Source organism: Ranitomeya imitator, chromosome 5 (genome assembly GCF_032444005.1).
Source record: "Ranitomeya imitator isolate aRanImi1 chromosome 5, aRanImi1.pri, whole genome shotgun sequence".
Taxonomy (NCBI): Eukaryota; Metazoa; Chordata; class Amphibia; order Anura; family Dendrobatidae; genus Ranitomeya; species Ranitomeya imitator.
In genome coordinates this window covers 129007962-129025254 of record NC_091286.1, presented here as the reverse complement: position 1 = coordinate 129025254, position 17293 = coordinate 129007962, and the positions used below count along the sequence as shown (strand labels likewise).

At 42.0% G+C, this 17293-nt stretch overlaps 1 protein-coding gene across 4 annotated transcripts in view; it reads left to right on the top strand.

The window, feature by feature from the left end:
• PLEKHG1 (pleckstrin homology and RhoGEF domain containing G1) overlaps window positions 1–17293 on the top strand; it is a 362060-nt gene that overhangs the window by 182946 nt on the left and 161821 nt on the right. For all 4 annotated transcript variants that reach the window (XM_069769145.1, XM_069769146.1, XM_069769142.1 and 1 more), the window contains one exon: window positions 15853–16394. In XM_069769145.1, the coding sequence (XP_069625246.1) occupies window positions 15972–16394 (423 nt within the window). In that variant the 5' untranslated portion in view covers window positions 15853–15971. The remainder of the gene's footprint in view (window positions 1–15852; window positions 16395–17293) is intronic.

The following is a 17293-nucleotide window of genomic DNA, read 5'->3' as shown; positions in this document are numbered from 1 at the left end:
CCATAGTACACACCTGCACAAGGCAAGATTGCTTTGTGCAGGTGTGTACTATGGAGGACAGAGAATGAACTTCAATCCAATATTGCAGCCAGCATGCAGCCAGCGGGTAAGGAAAGGGTGAATCAAACATCCGAAAACTCCGCCCATATGACCCAAAACCAGTCCCGCCAAATTCAGGTGACAGAGTCCCTTTAAATTTATTCTGGCTGACATGCAGTTAATTTTTCTTTCTTAGGCTAGGATCACACTGATCGCACTCTGATCATAGTGGGATCCAATTTTCTAGGATAAGGAGATGATGGGGGGTTCTGTCTTCTCCACTGTGTCAGCCCATGAAAATTGGACTGCACTCAGATGCCATCCAAGTGCAGTCCGATGTTTACCACCGAGTCTTTGACTTGCATGGCTAAGTGCGATCAAACTATTTAATGCAAATCAAGCATGCTGCAATTTTTTTTTCCTCGGACAGTCTCCTTCTGGAGAGATCTGAAATGTGCATGACCCCATAAAATGGCATTGGTCCAAGTTCAATCCAATGTTTTGTCAGATCGCAGTCTGACAGGGAAAAAAAAGGCTGTCTGCCCTAACCGTTATACAAATATAGATATGATCTGCTAATTAACCCTTTAAATAGCTGTTTTTTTTTGTGTTTTGGTTCTTTTCCTTTTTCCCTCCCCTATTTCTAAGTTCGAGAATTTTTTTTCATTATTTTTCCATTGCCATATGAGATGTGGGATGAGATGTAGTTTTCAATGACGCCATTCTTTTTACCATACAATATCCTAAAAACAGACACAAATTGAAATGGTGAAGAAAAAAAATGCCTCAGTTTTGACATTCTCTTTGGGTTTTATCTTTAAGTCGTTCATTGTGTGGTACAAATGACCTGGCTATAGGTCGAGTCTCCAAGTCAATACAATAACGGTGAAACCAAAGTTTTATACTTTTTTTAAAAAAAAATTCTAAAATAAATTCAGAACCTTCCATTTATGGACCTGGGTGCGTGCTTGCTGTACTTTTTTTTTTTTTTTTTTTTTTTCATACCATTTTGAATTACATATGACGTTTTTATCTTTTTATTGTATTTTTGGCATCTAACATATGGTTTAAAGAGAATCCATCACGTGAAAAAGCGCTTATAACGTGCATATATGGGGTTAATCTGCTGGTTATTAGCATTCTGAACTTGCCTGGCATCAGCATTTAAATCCCTCTGCAGGAGTAAATGAAATGTATTCCTTCTGGCAGTGTTCAGTCACGGAGGTGGCACTAGTGCAGGTTCAGTTATCGCTCAGTGTATAGAGAGTGGTGGCTGTAACCATGCCCCTCTCACTGACTGACAGCAGTTCAGCATTAGGGCCAGCTGTCAGTTACGGAGGTGGCACTGGTGCGGGTTCAGTTATCGCTCAGTGTATAGAGAGCGGTGGCTGTAACCACGCCCCTCTCACTGACTGACAGCAGTTCAGCATTAGGGCCAGCTGTCAGTCAGTGCCGTGTATGCAGTTACAGCCGCCGCTCTCTATACACTGAGGGGAAGCTGAGCGGATCTCCTATTAAAGGGAACCTGACAGGTGATAAAGGCTGAAACGTGTTACCTCATCCATGGGCTGCATGATGCCAGCCATTTAGGTTTATCTCTGAAATACTGCGGCATTTCAGAGAAAAGCATAGTTTAATATCTGCTGGGAACCGAGCCGCATGGGAGACTATTCGGACATGCGGTTGTCCGGTGACTTATGAAATTAAAGCTGTGCTGTGGTTGCTATGGCAATAAAGATTTGTGGATAGATATGGTCGTGGTGGTCAATCATAGAATGGTGCACTTCACAGTGATTATGCTATACCTAGGCTTAAAAATGGATAACTACCCTGTATTCCAAACTACAATAATAATAATACAAAAATCCAACATTAAAAAACAGGTTGAGTGCTGAGAACTTATTAAAGGGAATCTGTCAGCAAGATTTCACACCATAAACTATTTATGTGCTCATGTATCTCTTTTTCATAGACAAGTCGAGCAATACCTTTTACATAGCCGGTCTGTTTCTCCATTATTGAGAAATCCGTGTTTAAATTGATATGGAAATAGTGATGGTAGATTTTTTTATATAGCGCCAACACATTCCGCAGCGCTTTACAAATTATAGAGGGGACTTGTACAGACAATAGACATTACAGCATAACAGAAATCACAGTTCAAAATAGATACCAAGAGCAATGAGGGCCCTGCTCGCAAGCTTGCAAACTATGAGGAAAAGGGGGATTATTATTATTATTTATTGTTATAGCGCCATTTATTCCATGGCGCTTTACATGTGAGGAGGGGTATACATAATAAAAACAAGTACAATAATCTTAAACAATACAAGTCATAACTGGTACAGGAGGAGAGAGGACCCTGCCCGTGAAGGCTCACAATCTACAAGGGATGGGGAGGATACAGTAGGTGAGGGTAGAGCTGGCCGTGCAGCGGTTTGGTCGATCGGTGGTTACTGCAGGTTGTAGGCTTGTCTGAAGAGGTGGGTCTTCAGGTTCTTTTTGAAGGTTTCGATGGTGGGCGAGAGTCTGATGTGTTGTGGTAGAGGGTTCCAGAGTAGGGGTGATACGCGAGAGAAATCTTGTATACGATTGTGGGAAGAGGAGATAAGAGGGGAGTAGAGTAGGAGTTCTTGTGAGGATCGGAGGTTGCGTGTAGGTAAGTACCGGGAGACGAGGTCACAGATGTATGGAGGAGACAGGTTGTGGATGGCTTTGTACGTCATGGTTAGGGTTTTGTAGTGGAGTCTCTGGGCAACGGGGAGCCAGTGAAGGGATTGACAGAGGGGAGAGGCCGGGGAATAGCGGGGGGACAGGTGGATTAGTCGGGCAGCAGAGTTTAGAATAGATTGGAGGGGTGCGAGAGTGTTAGAGGGGAGGCCACAGAGCAGGAGGTTGCAGTAGTCAAGGCGAGAGATGATGAGGGCATGGACTAGGGTTTTTGCAGATTCATGGTTGAGGAATGAACGGATTTGTGAAATATTTTTGAGTTGAAGTTGGCAGGAAGTGGAAAGGGCTTGGATATGTGGTTTGAAGGAGAGATCAGCGTCAAGGATTACCCCGAGGCAGCGAGCTTGTGGGACTGGGGAGAGTGGGCAGCCATTTACTGTAATGGATAGGTTCGTTGGGGTGGTCACATGAGATGGGGGAAAGATTATGAATTCTGTTTTGTCCATGTTAAGTTTCAGAAATCTAGCGGAGAAGAAGGATGAAATAGTGGACAGACATTGAGGGATTCAGGTTAGAAGGGAGGTGATATCTGGCCCAGAGATATAGATCTGTGCGTCGTCAGCATAGAGGTGATACTGAAAGTCATGAGATTCAATGAGCTGTCCCAGGCCAAAGGTGTAAATGGAGAAGAGCAGGGGCCCAAGGACTGAACCTTGTGGGACTCCGACAGATAGAGGGCGAGGTGAGGAGGTGGTGTGTGAGTGGGAGACGCTGAATGTCCGGTCTGTATGATGAGATCCAGGATAGGGCCAAGTCTGCGATGCCAAGGGATGAGAGGGTCTGTAATAATAGGGAATGGTCCACTGTGTCAAAGGCAGCCGACAGGTCGAGGAGGAGGAGGACAGAGTAGTGTCGCTTGCTCTTGGCGGTTAAGAGGTCATTGAAGAGGTCATCTGAAGCCTCTGTCACTCCTCCTCTATACCCTGCCCAGTGCTGCCACCTCCTGCTTGATTGACAGGCTCTATGCTGTGTGACTTCAGGCAAAAAGTCATCAGTAGTCAATCAGGAGGATGTGGTGCTGGGGGAAGAATAGAGCTGGAGTGACAGAGGCTTCAGCTTTACAATAGCACTGAGCCTTATTTGCATAACAATTCAAAACTAATCTCTCAGTAATGTAAAGGTATTGCTGGACTTTTCTTTAAAAGAGCATATATGAGCATATAAACTATCGTCGGCATATAAACTACGTTCTGCCTCTGTAATCAGGCTATTAAACGATTGTCGATCGATTTAAAAAAATTTTGATCGGTGGTCATTTAGGTCGGTTCATGTAAATGGGAAGTAAAATAATGGGTTAACAGTAAAGTATGAAATATACTGTAATGTAATAGCTGCTCATTAGATGCCGGCACATTGCAGATACAGAGTGGCATTGTTAATAATGACCATTGCTCATGGCCCAGGTGTAGTAGACATTCCTAATGTCTGAAAGCTTCTTATCACTTACTGTAAAATGAAGCTGGGGAACTTAAATTGCCTAAGATTTTGGAGCACAGCCTTCTGCAGGAAAGAATCTGGAAGGGTGGTGTTCAGTGAAGTGTATTATTTAAGGCTACCCACAGTGATGGCTATTGTTCTGTGCTGAATTCAATGATGTCATGTTTCATTTAAGGCTCTTATCCTTGCTGAAGTCTGAAGTTCCTCACATTAAGGGGAGGTGGTGCTGGTATTAGGAGATGTGGAAAGCTGGTTTGCAAATCGTTTTTTTTTTCAAACCTATTGTGTTGCCATTCTCCTAAGTAAAAGCTGACTCATGTTATATTCTGTCATATATTCTGTCCCAATGGTGAACAGGTTGAGCTCGCTGAGGACTCTCGATTTACCAGAGAGCCAAATGAGGTAATTCTGGCACAGATGAAGGCAAGGTTTGATTTGTCCATAGCGCTTGCTGTAGGCTGCTAGATCACAGCAGGCCGCTGTAGAGGAGCTTTATGATGTGGCCTGGGATTGTGGGATTGATTCCTTCACTGTACAAGGACATTCCTCTGTGGTGAGATACAGTCAAACCCTCTCCCTCTTCTATGTACAAGGCTGTTTGGCCATGTGTAAACCTTTGATAGGAAACAGAAAGCCTTTATCTAAATGACATTAACGCTTTCCTTTTTTTTTCTAATCCTAAAGTCTAATGGAATTTAATTATAACAATTAATAGCTTTTATTTTTAACTGTTTTTTTGGATTTATCGGTCAAGAATGCAAAAAAAATATGAGAAATTGTTTGGTTGGGATTCTTCTTTTTTTGAGCTTTTAACTCACGATCCTTCTTTGCCAGACACCCTTTGTAACTTAAAAGTAATTTTTACGGTGCCCCATATATTAATACAGCATTTGAGTTACATAGTTTATAGTCCGACATGGGACCGGACCCTACCCATGGAGGCATTTGTGGCTGACGCTCCAATATCCATTAGTGGCTTGAACTTTATTGAAGGCGCTCAAATATTCATGAGCAAAACTCTCAAAGTTTTTTTCTTAGGGACTCGCACACTGTCTAGCAGTTCAGTAATAGAGATGAGTGAATATTTCAATATTCGGTTCAAAATGCAATTGCTGTATCTGCAATATTCGCCGAACGCCATTGGAGTCAATGGAAGTACAGATGAATGAATATATGGAAACGATCATCAAACATAAAATCGGCACGAATATGGCTCATTCAGATTCGGTGATCGTTTTCTGAACATATTCGCTCATTCCTACTCAAGAATTCCTATGCATAACGTGACACCATTGTGGCCATAGAGAGAGTTTGTTATTAGATTAGATAGCTTTACGATGTTCTGCTTACAATTCACGTGTCCTGATGCTGGGCTTTAGTCTCGGGATGCAGATGGTGCCAGAGTTTTCCTTTCTCAGTGACCAGCAGTGTACAGGAGACTTAGGCAGGGTTCACATTGCGTCAATGGCAATGCGCTGACGGCATCCGTTACACAGCGGCACTGACTTAATGTCACGGATGCGTTAGCGCACCCATTGACTACCATTATGTAGCACACCGCTAACGCATGTCATAATCAGCATGCGTTAGTGATGTGTCGTCATTCTGTGATGACACATTGGAAGGCCCTGTGGAAGGCCAGTACAAACCTGTATGTAGGTGATGGTGTAAAAAATGGAAGTGATTATGTTCCTGAATACAACCAAGTTATTTCTCTATACAAGGTCTGTCTTATATGGACCCAACTGTATCTCGCTTTTTTTGCATGCACGGTTGTCAAAATATTCTCTTGGATTATATATTATGAAAGTCTTCTTCCATAGAAGTATTACTTTTTGGGCAGATATAAAATGAGTACTAGGGAAGAGTCATATGGAAGTATAACTTGGACGGTGATCGCAACACAGTGCTCAGACTGGCCAGCGGCTCTCCTGACCCAAGCGTCTATTTCTCTGCAGCTATCATGCTCGGGTCGGGAGAGGCACCGGCCAGTCTGAGCATTGTGTTGCAATCATCGTCCGAGTTATAAGGCCATCTTACTCTTCCCTTATGGTGGTATAAAGATTGACACTATGACTGTGATTGCCATTGCACCTGTTTTTAAGTCTGTTTTATACAGCTCTGGCAAAAAGTAAGAGACCACTGCACAGTTTTATTAAAATCAGCTTCTCTGCATGTCTGACAGCCATTCCAATCCATTGTCAGTTGAATTCCAACCAGAGTGCACCTCATTCTACTTAATGTGCTTCTGATTAGGTGATCACCTGAACCAAATCCTATTTAATGAAGGAAAGTATAATAAACCCTGCTGTGGTGTTCACAGTCCTCATGCAATAGGACAAGCTGAACGGCAAAACAAGTACTAGTAATATCCCAAAAGTAATAGGAATGAAAAAATAACTTTTAACCAAAGGAGTTGAAAAGGAAAGTCTTGAGTGAGGAAAAAAAAGAGCTGACTTCTGGCTTTACTAGCAGAGGGACACAGTGAGCATCATGTTGCCTCCATCCTTAAAATTTCTAAGACTGCAGTCCATTCCAACAAGGTGAAGCAGCAGACATTGGGGACAACAAAGCTACAGACCGGCAGGGGGCGAAAACGACTCTCCACTGACCAGGATGACCGTCATCTTATTCGAATGTCACTCAGTAACCACATGATGACATCAAGTGACCAAAAGGAATGGCAAACCGCAGCTGGGGTGAAGTGCACGCCAAGAACAGTTCATAACAGGCTCCTAGAGGCAGGAGTCAAGTCATGTAAAGCTAGAAAAAAAGCCTTTCATCAATGAGAAGCAAAGGAGAGCCAGGCTGAAGTTTTCCAAAGACCATAAGGATTGGACCATAGAGGACTGGAGTAAGATAATCTTCTCTAATTAGTCTTATTTTCTGCTTTGCCCAACAACTGGTCGTCTAAGGCTGTGTGCACACGTTGCAGATTTTTTTCGTTTTTGTTGCGTCTTTTCGCTATAAAAACGCATTAAAAACGCATACATTATGCATCCCATCATTTAGAATGCATTCCGCTATTTTTGTGCACAAAGCGCATAAAAAACGCATCATGTTCATTAATTTTGTGCATTTTTCAAATTTTTCCCACTATTAAATGCATTGGGAAGTTCCGGGGAAAAAACGCACAAAAAACGTGTCAAAAACGCGACAAAACTGCAAGAAAAACGCATGCGGATTTCTTGCAGAATATGTCCGGTACTGCTCAGGAAATTTCTGCAAGAAATCCTGAACATGTGCACATAGCCTTATAGTTAGACGGAGACCTGGAGAGGCGTACGAGCCACAGTGTCTTGCACCCACTTTGAAATTTGGTGGAGAATCGATGATGATCTGGGGATGCTTCAGCAAGGCTGGAATTGGGCAGGTTGATGTTTACGAAGGACGTATGAATCAAGCAGCTTACATGGTTATCCTGGAAAATCGGTTGATTTCTTTTGCTCAGTCAATGTTCCCCAACTCTGAGGACAGGTTTTTCCAGCAGGACAACGCGCCATATCACACAGCTAGGTCAATCAAGATGTGGATGAAGGACCACCACATCAAATCCTTTTCATGGCCAGCCCAATCTCCAGATCTGAACCCCATTGAAAACCTCTGGAATGTAATCAAGAGGATGATGGATAGTCACAAGCCATCAAACAAAGAAGAACTGCTTACATTTTTGTACCAGGAGCATAAGGTCACCCAAAAGCTGTGTGAAAGACTGGTGGAAAGCATGCCAAGAAGCATTAAAGCTGTGATTAAAAATCATGGTTATTCCACAAAATATTGATTTCTGAACTCTTCCTGAGTTAAAACATTAGTATTGTTGTTTCTAAATGATTATGAACTTGTTTTCTTTGCATTATTTGAGGTCTGCAAGCAATGCATTTTTTTGTTATTTTAACGAGTGATGAGTGAATATACTCGTTACTCGAGATTTCTCGAGCACGCTCGGGTGTCCTCCGAGTATTTTTTCGTGCTTGGAGATTTAGTTTTCTTCACCGCAGCTGAATGATTTACATCTGTTAGCCAGCATAAGTACATGTGGGGATTCCCTAGCAACCAGGCAACCCCCACATGTAATCAAGCAGGCTAGTAACCGTAAATCATTCAGCTGCTGCAAGGAAAACTAAATCTCCGAGCACTTACAAATACTCAGAGGACACCCGAGTATATACAACTTTTTTAAAAATTTGGTGCAACTCTACTCCTATACCCACCTACAATATAAGCAAAAATCCTAATTTTTGTGACATTTTGAAAAGATGCAAAAAAAAAAAAAGTTCAGGTTTGGGAAAAAAGACCATGCGAAATTCATGAACCACTTTTGCCATTTTGATGAATTTGGCACAATATATATCAGCTGATACGTAGTTGCATAGGTTGAAAAAAGACCTAGGTCCATAAAGTTCAACTTTTCTCCACCAATTAAACATTTTGTCACTAAATTTATCTATAACCCACAATGTTGTGTGTACTGAGGGAATCATCCAGCCCTTTTTTTTTTAAAAGCAGTCATTTCTTAACATTAAATCTCATTTGCCAAATTTTTGCCCATTCAGACATCTTATCCAGATTGTTTTGTAATATTGTACTGTCAAGGTTAGTGTATACCACAAGCCAGAAATGAAACGTGACTTAAAAAAATGTAAATGATGAATTGGGACCTATAATCCAAAACCTAGTGATTCTGGAAGCCACTGTATACTGCACGTGAGGCATTAAAAAAAAAAATTTTATGGAATGTATGCAAACAAAAAGCATGAAAGAAAACAAAGTGTAATAATGTCCTTCCAAAGTGAAGAATAATGCTAGTAAAAATAGCTTGGCTTTTGAAAAGATTGTCCAAAGATCAAGCGTTGCTACAGTGTCAGCCATGACGGTTCCTTTGATTCACACCCGTTGTGGTGAAGAATAGATAAATAACTGAATAATGTACAATTCTAAACACTATTGAATTATTTTATTCTTCTAAATACAGTACAGGACCCATCTGAATTTTCTTGTGCAGAGAAGTCAAAAGAATACTTTCCGCTTGATCTGAAGTTCTAATCCCATTTTCCACTGTCCAGAATAAAAAGACGGGGAATCCCATTACGGAGTTCCACACAAAGCTGCATATTGCATTATTCCTAGTAACTTGGCTCTGGCAGGTTGTGCAGATTTTTGCCTTTCTTACTGGTCTTGCCTGACTTCTAAGATATATGAACAAGTTCACCTGTTTTGTATGGGCTAACTCAAGGTGCAGAATAAATCATTCAGGCATGAATGCATCCCCAAAGGATACAATTGTGTAACTGTGGCATCCTTCAAGAGGCTTTCTGTTCAGCTATATGGCCTAGCAAAGGGTGTAGCCTGCCAAGGGTGGGAAGTGTAACTAAATTCATGGAAGACTGAAACAATAATGAGACTTATTTTAGGGACACATGACATTTCCTTGGGAATGTGTCTGAGCAGCTCATTACGCCATTGTTTGTCCCAAACTGACAGACATCTTGCTATATTTTCATACAATTTGTATGTGTAGAGTGAAGGCAAAATTGGGGCAGAGGTTAATCTGGTTATGTGAAAGGTTTATGAAAACTTGAGCAAGAAAAAGTGAAGGTCCTATCTATGTATTTTTCAGAATGGAGAGGATTTTTAAGAAGCAGTAAATTGCAAAGATTCTCGTTTCTACAAGTTAGCACTGCTGCTTTACAGCACTGGGGTCCTGGGTTCAAATCCCTCAAGGACAACATCTGCAAGGAGTTTGTATGTTCTCCCCGTGTTTGCGTGGGTTTCCTCCCACATTCCAAAGACCTACTGATAGGGGTTAGATTGTGAGCCCCATTTGGGACAGCGAGTACAATATCTGTAAAGTGTGATATGATGGCGCTATATAAGTAAACACAATAAATATATAACCCTTTTAAGGGCTGAAAAAAATAACCAATGGAGTCTAAGAACAGGAGGAGGGAGGTCCAAGGGCTACATGCGCTAACCCATTCTGTGATACTGTTGAAATGTGTTACACGCAGACTTGCAAGGGAAATGTCCTACAAGTTCACAGCAAATCCACAATCAAAACAATAGTTCAGCAAAGATTTGAATGTAACACATGGCGATTGTGTGTCGCTTTTTGCGGCAGAGTCTCACTGCAGGTAAATGAGGAAGAAATGTCAATTATGACTCAATTCTTTAAGGCTTTATTTTGTATTTCATTGTATGGAGAATATCGAGCATTAGCCTTAGTGTGAGGGGGTCCTGTTTCCAAGTACCAAAAATTGCAGCAATTGATGAGTGTAAATGGAAAAAGTGATCCTCAACCAGCTATACCCTCTCCTAGTGTATCCTCACCCATCCCCTGCAGACTGTGAGCCCTCGCGGGCAGGGTCCTCCCTCCTTCTGTACCTGTTATTGCCTTTTTTTTGCTCATGTTTATTGTATTTGTCTATCTTTGCCCCGTATTCACATGTAAAGTGCCATGGAATAAATAGCGCTATAAAAATGTATAATAATAAAGTGATCAATGATAAATGTATTGGGCATTCATTTATATAACGTCTTGGCATCTTTTTTTGAATTGTTGCTCTGAATGCACAAAGCCTTACTAGACCAACAGCATACAAATCTTGTAGGCTTTAAATTGGACCTGTCACCAGGTCAAAATTAGCAAGTTGTTGCTCTTATTTTATTCCTGCTGCTTCCCTGGGAATTTTAGCTTTTTCTCTATTTTAACATCCAACATGAGGCTCCCAAGAATTTTTATGGTCTTTACCAGGGAGGCTTTGATCCTAGGCTTCTCTGCAGTGTGTACTTGGGCTGCCCCACATTTATTACCATGGGAGCAATGCTCCAGAAAAGCCTAAGAGTCACGCCCTTTTGTAAAGACCATAAAAAACGCACTAACTAAAAAGGTTCATATATTTGGAATTATATATAGAGAGAGATAGATATAGAGATCGATATAGATAGTAGAATACTTAGTGACGCAGTGGGGATAAAATAAAAAATGACCACTTTTAACCTGGTGATGGGTTCTCTTTAAACTCCTTAAATTCTGTAAATTATAACTTGGCCTCATTAATACATCTAACAACTGGTTTTCCCAAACAAAGCTACAGTCATCCTAGTTATAACTTTCTTTTAACAAATGGCCATGACATGACCCCATGAAAACAATTGCCAAGGGGTATCATGTAATAAACAAACAAGGTCAGCTGTAGTGTTTCTGGTAGGTGACCTCAGACAGTTGATTTCATGTAGCAATTTTTTGTTGACTTTTAACAGTACAATCTCCTTCTGTGCTATAAATGTAGACATACACAAAAGCGTATAATGTCCATCTTTGTGCTATTCAGTTGGTGGAGTGGGAGCAGTCCGCCACAAGGATACTGAGTGCTGCTTAAATAGCAATTATGTCATTTTCCTGACTACTCACTTGAATCAATGTCTTGTAACAAATATTTGTCCTTCATCTAGTCGAATAGTTTATGCTATCTTATTGCAACTCTGATGGTTCCCAGTGTCCATTTCGGTAAAATGTAATGTCACTTACTGGTGTGTGTACAGTGTGTACCCTCTTATCAATGGCCAGATAAAACACGTATAGATTTTGTTTTACTTGACTAAATAAGCACATTTTCCTTGTTTAAATAGAGATTACATTGTCTTTTGTTAGGCCTTTTAAATAAGCTATAGATCGAGTTAATGGCATTCACATGATCAGTTTGCATGACAATGATTCAATGTATATTTCGTACTATTCATCGCAATACATTATTATTTATTATTATAGCGCCATTTATTCCATGGTGCTTTACATGTGAAAGGGGTGTACATAATAAAAAACAAGTACAATAATCTTAAACAATACAAGTCCATGACTGGTACAGGAGGAGAGAGGACCCTGCCCGCGAGGGCTCACGGTCTACAAGGATGGGTGATGATACAGTAGGCGAGAGCAGAGCTGGTCGTGCAGCGGTTTGGTGGACCAAGGGTTACTGCATGTTGTAGGCTTGTCGGAGGGGGTGGGACTTCAGGTTTCTTTGGAATGTTTTCATGGTAGGTGAGATTCTGATATGTTGAGGTAGAGAGTTTGAGTATGGGTGATGCACAGGAGATTGTATGCAATTGTGGGAAGAGGAGATAAGCGGGGAGTAGAGAAGGAGATCTTGTGAGGATTGGAGGTTGTATGTAGTTAAGTACCGGGAGACAAGGTCACAGATGTATGGAGGAGACAGGCTGTTGATGGCTTTGAGCTAGAGTTTAGAGTTTTGAACTGGAGTTTCTGTGCAATAGGGAGTCAGTGCAGGGATTGACAGAGAGGAGAGGCTGGGGAATAGCCGGGGTTACAGGTGGATTAGTCGGGCAGCAAAGTTTAGAATAAATTGGTACAAGAGTGTTAGAAGGGAGACCACGGAGCAGGAGGTTGCAGTACTCGAGGCGGGAGATAAGGGCATGGACTAGAGGTTTTGCAGATTCTTGAATAAAGAATGTTCGCATCCGGGAAATATTTTTGAGTTAGTGGCGGCAGGAAGTGGAAACGGCTTAGATATGTGGTTTTAAGAAGAGATCAGAGTCCAGGGTTATACTGAGGCGGCAAGCATGCAGAACTTGAGAGAGTGAGCAGACATTGACTTTGATGGATAGGTCTGATGGGGGAAAGATGATGAATGCTGTTTTATCCATGTTAAAGGGACTCTGTCACCTGAATTTGGAGGGAACAATTTTCAGCCATAGGGGCAGGGTTTTCGGGTGTTTGATTCACCCTTTCCTTACCCACTGGCTGCATGCTGGCTGCAATATTGGATTGAAGTTCATTCTCTGTCCTCCGTAGTACATGCCTGCACACGGCAATCTTGCCTTGCGCAGGCGTGTACTATGGAGGACAGAGAATGAACTTCAATCCAATATTGCAGCCAGCGGGTAAGGAAAGGGTGAATCAAACACCCAAAAACCCGGCACCTATGGCTGAAAATTGTTCCCTCCAAATTCAGGTGACAGTCTCTTTAAGTTTTAGAAATCTAGCAGAAAAGGATGAAATAGTGGACAGACATTGTGGGATTCTGGTTAGTAATGATGTGGTAACAGGTCCAGAAAGGTATCAGCATAGAGGTGATACTGAAAGCCTTGGGACTCTTAGCTGTCCCAGGCTGAAGGTGTAAACTGAGAAGAACAGGGGCCCTAGAACTGAACCTTAGGGGACAGTGACAGATAGGGGGCCAGATGAGGAGGTGGTGTGTGAGTGGGAGATGCAGAAAATGCCATCTGTTAGGTATGACGAGATACAAGATAGGACCAAGTTTCTGATACCAAGAGATTACAGAATCTGTAGTACGAGGGAATGGTTCACTGTGTCAAAAGCAGAGGACCGGTCCAAGAGGAGGAGGACAGAGCTTTGCTTTGATTTGGCTGTTAGTAGGTCATTGGTGACTTTAGTCAGCATAGTTTTAGTGGAGTGATGCAGCCGGAAGTCAGATTGTAAGCGGTCAAGAAATTGCCTGTTGATTGTGCAAGTTTTGGTATGTGTGAGGTGGTGACTAGAGTTGAGCGAATTTGATCGAGTCCCTGCTATAGCACTATATCTTGCTGAATAAGCAGGGACCCTATCAAATTCGCTCAACTTTAGTGGTGACCCATTTGAGAGCTGCAGCTGTTGTGGTGTTATATAAAGTGGAAGCCTCTGTATTGTATAAGGAATGTACCATCTATACTCGTATACTTGTGATTAAGCCAAGGCACCTAATTTTGCCACAAAAAATTGAGAAAACTTATTGACTCAAGTATAAGCCAGGTATGCATTGCCACCTCATCCCCATCCTGGTATGCATGGTTCCTCATCCCCATCCTTGTATGCATGGCTCCTTATTCCCATGCTTGTCTGCATGGCTCCATATTCCCATCCTTGTCTGCATGGCTCTTTATTCCCATCCTTGTCTGCATGGCTCCTCATCCCCAACTTTTTTATGTGTCTGGCCCCCCATGAGAAAAACATAAAAAAAGCAAAAGATCTTACTTACCTTCCCTGTGCACCCTCGCAGCATTTCGTTCCGGTGCCAACAGCTCCTGTGGCCGAGCGATCATGTGTCCCCGCTCATTAAGGGAATGAATATTCACCTCTCTACACACCTATGGGAGTGGAGAGAGGTGAATATTCACTACCTTAATGAACGAGCACCCGTGATAGCCCGGCAGCTGATGGAAGGCTGCGGCTGTAACTGTGCGCGCTATAAGAGAAATTATATTCATTGCCAGTGCTGTGAATATTCTTTTCGCTTTAGCAGCGGGCACAGGCTCTAGCCGCAGCCGCCGGCTCCTGCTTCCTGTGACCCACGGCTCCACTGCCCCCCTCCCCCGCCATCTTCTGGGACAATGACTTGTGTATAAGCCGAGAGGAACATTTTCAGCACAAAAAATATGCTGAAAAGCTCTGCTTATACACAAGTATATACAGTATGTTTGCAAGAGGGAGAAGGGATTCAGATAGTGTAGATCAAAGTCTTTAAGATTTCTGTGAGGTTGCGCAAGTTTGTGGAGAGGGGATTATGCACCCGAGAACACAGGGAAAAGCACGTAAGTAGATTGTGATCAGAAAGAGTGAGAGGTGAGTTAGAGAGGCTAGATAGAGAACAGAGGCAGGTGACTATGAGGTCTGTGGAAGAGCATTGAGCAAGACCTTAGGAGGAAGTGAGAGAAGCTTAGAAACAGCTGAGTGGGAAGCATTAATGGGGATCTTGAAGTCACCCATGATAATAGTGGGGAAATCAGCGGAACGGAAGTGAAGTAGAGAGGTCATGAAGTGGTCGATAAAGATGTTCGCTGGCCTTGGGAGTTGGTAAATGACTGTCAGTTGAAGGTTGGAGGGGGAGTAGATGTGCATAGAGTGTACCTCAAAAGAAGGGAGAGCAACGGAGGGTGGCAGTAGAAATTGGGCGAAGGAGCAGTTATCTGACTGGTGAAAACCAACCCCTCGTTTTTACATTCTCCTGAAAAATTAGATGTAATGTACAGCCTAGCTTAAAAACTTTTTGTATACCAGGAGTGTAAATGTAATTTTTCCAGGGGGTAATTACAATGTGTGAGGAATAGATGCTATGATTCCCTTGAAGGTACTGTACGTAATATATTTGAAAGGGGGTGTCTGGCTTAAAAAAAAAAAAGAAGAGGGAACTGTTACTCTAGTATGGAGCACAATTCTCTCATCTGCCTAATCTAGTAATGGAGGTGTGATTTGGAACTTTTAGGGTATGTGCACACGTTCAGGATTTTCCAAGTTTTTTTCGAGATAAAAATGCATAAAAAACACATACATATGCATCCTACCATTTAGAATGCATTCTGCAATTTTTGTGCACATGATGTGTTTTTTTCCGGGAAAAAAAACACATGGCGGTAAAAAAAGCAGCATGTTCATTAATTTTGCGGATTTTTCACGTTTTTCCCGCTATTTAATAATGCATTAAAAGCTCCGGGAAAAAAAACGCGTAAAAACGCATGCGGATTTCTGGCAGAAATGTCCTGTTTTTGTCAGGAAATTTCTGCAAAAAATCCTGAACGTGTGCACATACCTTTATGGTTTCTCAAAGAATAAAGTGGATTTTGATGACAATAAAAAATTTAACTGTATTTCATAAAGGATTTTAATATTAATGTCATTTTTGTTTTATTTTACAGATGACTACCACTTACCAGTTAATCCTTTAACGTCTGTTACAGAACCTCCAAGTCCCAGAACGACAGGGGTAGATCTGCAGCGGACAAACAGACATTTCCATTATTGTGGAACCAAAAACATGGAGCTCTCAGACAGTGATAGACCAGTTAGCTTCGGTTCAACTTCCTCATCTGCCTCTTCTCGGGATAGTCACTGTTCATTTGGGAGTCGAATGACCTTGGCATCAAACAGCCACATGGGTTTATTTCTCCAGGATAAGGAAGCTGGAGCAATAAAACTTGAGCTTGTACCTTCCCGACAGTTGTTAAATGATGACATTCAGACTAACCACACCAGAGAACAGGACCATGAAAGTCATAGGGAAATATTCTCTGATAAAAGGACTACACCATGGAAAGAATCCAAAGGATCTGTAAAAAACTGTTCAAAAGCTGAAGTTGTGGAGTCCACCAGCCCAAAGCTCATGTATGTTGATCGAGTAGTCCAAGAAATCCTCCAGACTGAGAGGACATATGTACAAGACTTGAAAAGCATTGTTGAGGTAAGGCTTCATAAATTCTGCAAAAATAATCATAAACAAAACATGTTCTTAAGCTTAAATATTCCTTTGACATTATATTGTGCCAAAGTGACTAATAAACGCTTTCCGACATTGGGGGGAATAGTATGCTGATGTCAGACTCCCTGCCTTTGATGTGGGCTCTGGGGCTGAGCCCACATCTTTTCCGGCACATTTCAGCTGTTTTGAACCGCTGATATGTGACTCGAACAGCTGCGAGTGGAATCGCGATCCACCTGTGACTGTTAATTAGTTAAATGCCGCTGTCAATCTTTGACAGTGGCATTTAACGTCTGCTTCTGGCAAGTACTCCAGAAATCCCACCCATCGGTGACCCGTCAAGTGATCGCGGGTCATCGATGGGTTGGCATGACAACCAGAGGACTCCAGCAGACCTCTATGGTTGTCACTGCAGAATTGCTATGAGCGCCACCTGATGGTTGGCGCTCATATCAAGTGAGCAATTCTGCTACTTACAGGCGATCTGATCATTGCCTGTATGTAGCAGAGCCGATCGGATTATGGCAGCTTCTAGTCTCCCATGAAGACTATTGAAGCATGCCAAAAGTTTAAAAAAAAGTTTTGTTTTTTAAAAATATAAAAAATATAAAAAAGTTTAAATCGGACCGCCCACCCCCCCCCCCCGCCCCAGTCAAAACTCCAGAATTACGGTTTTTTGGTCGCCGTAACATTAAATTAAAATGCAATAACGAACAATCAAAAGGTCATATCTGTACCGAAATGGTATCATTAAAGATGTTAGCTTGGCATGCAATAATTGAGCCCTCACCCAACCTGAGATCACAAAAAATGGAGATGGTACGGGTATCCAAATATGGCGCAATTTTTTTTTTTCGCCACTTAAATAAAAAAGAACCTAT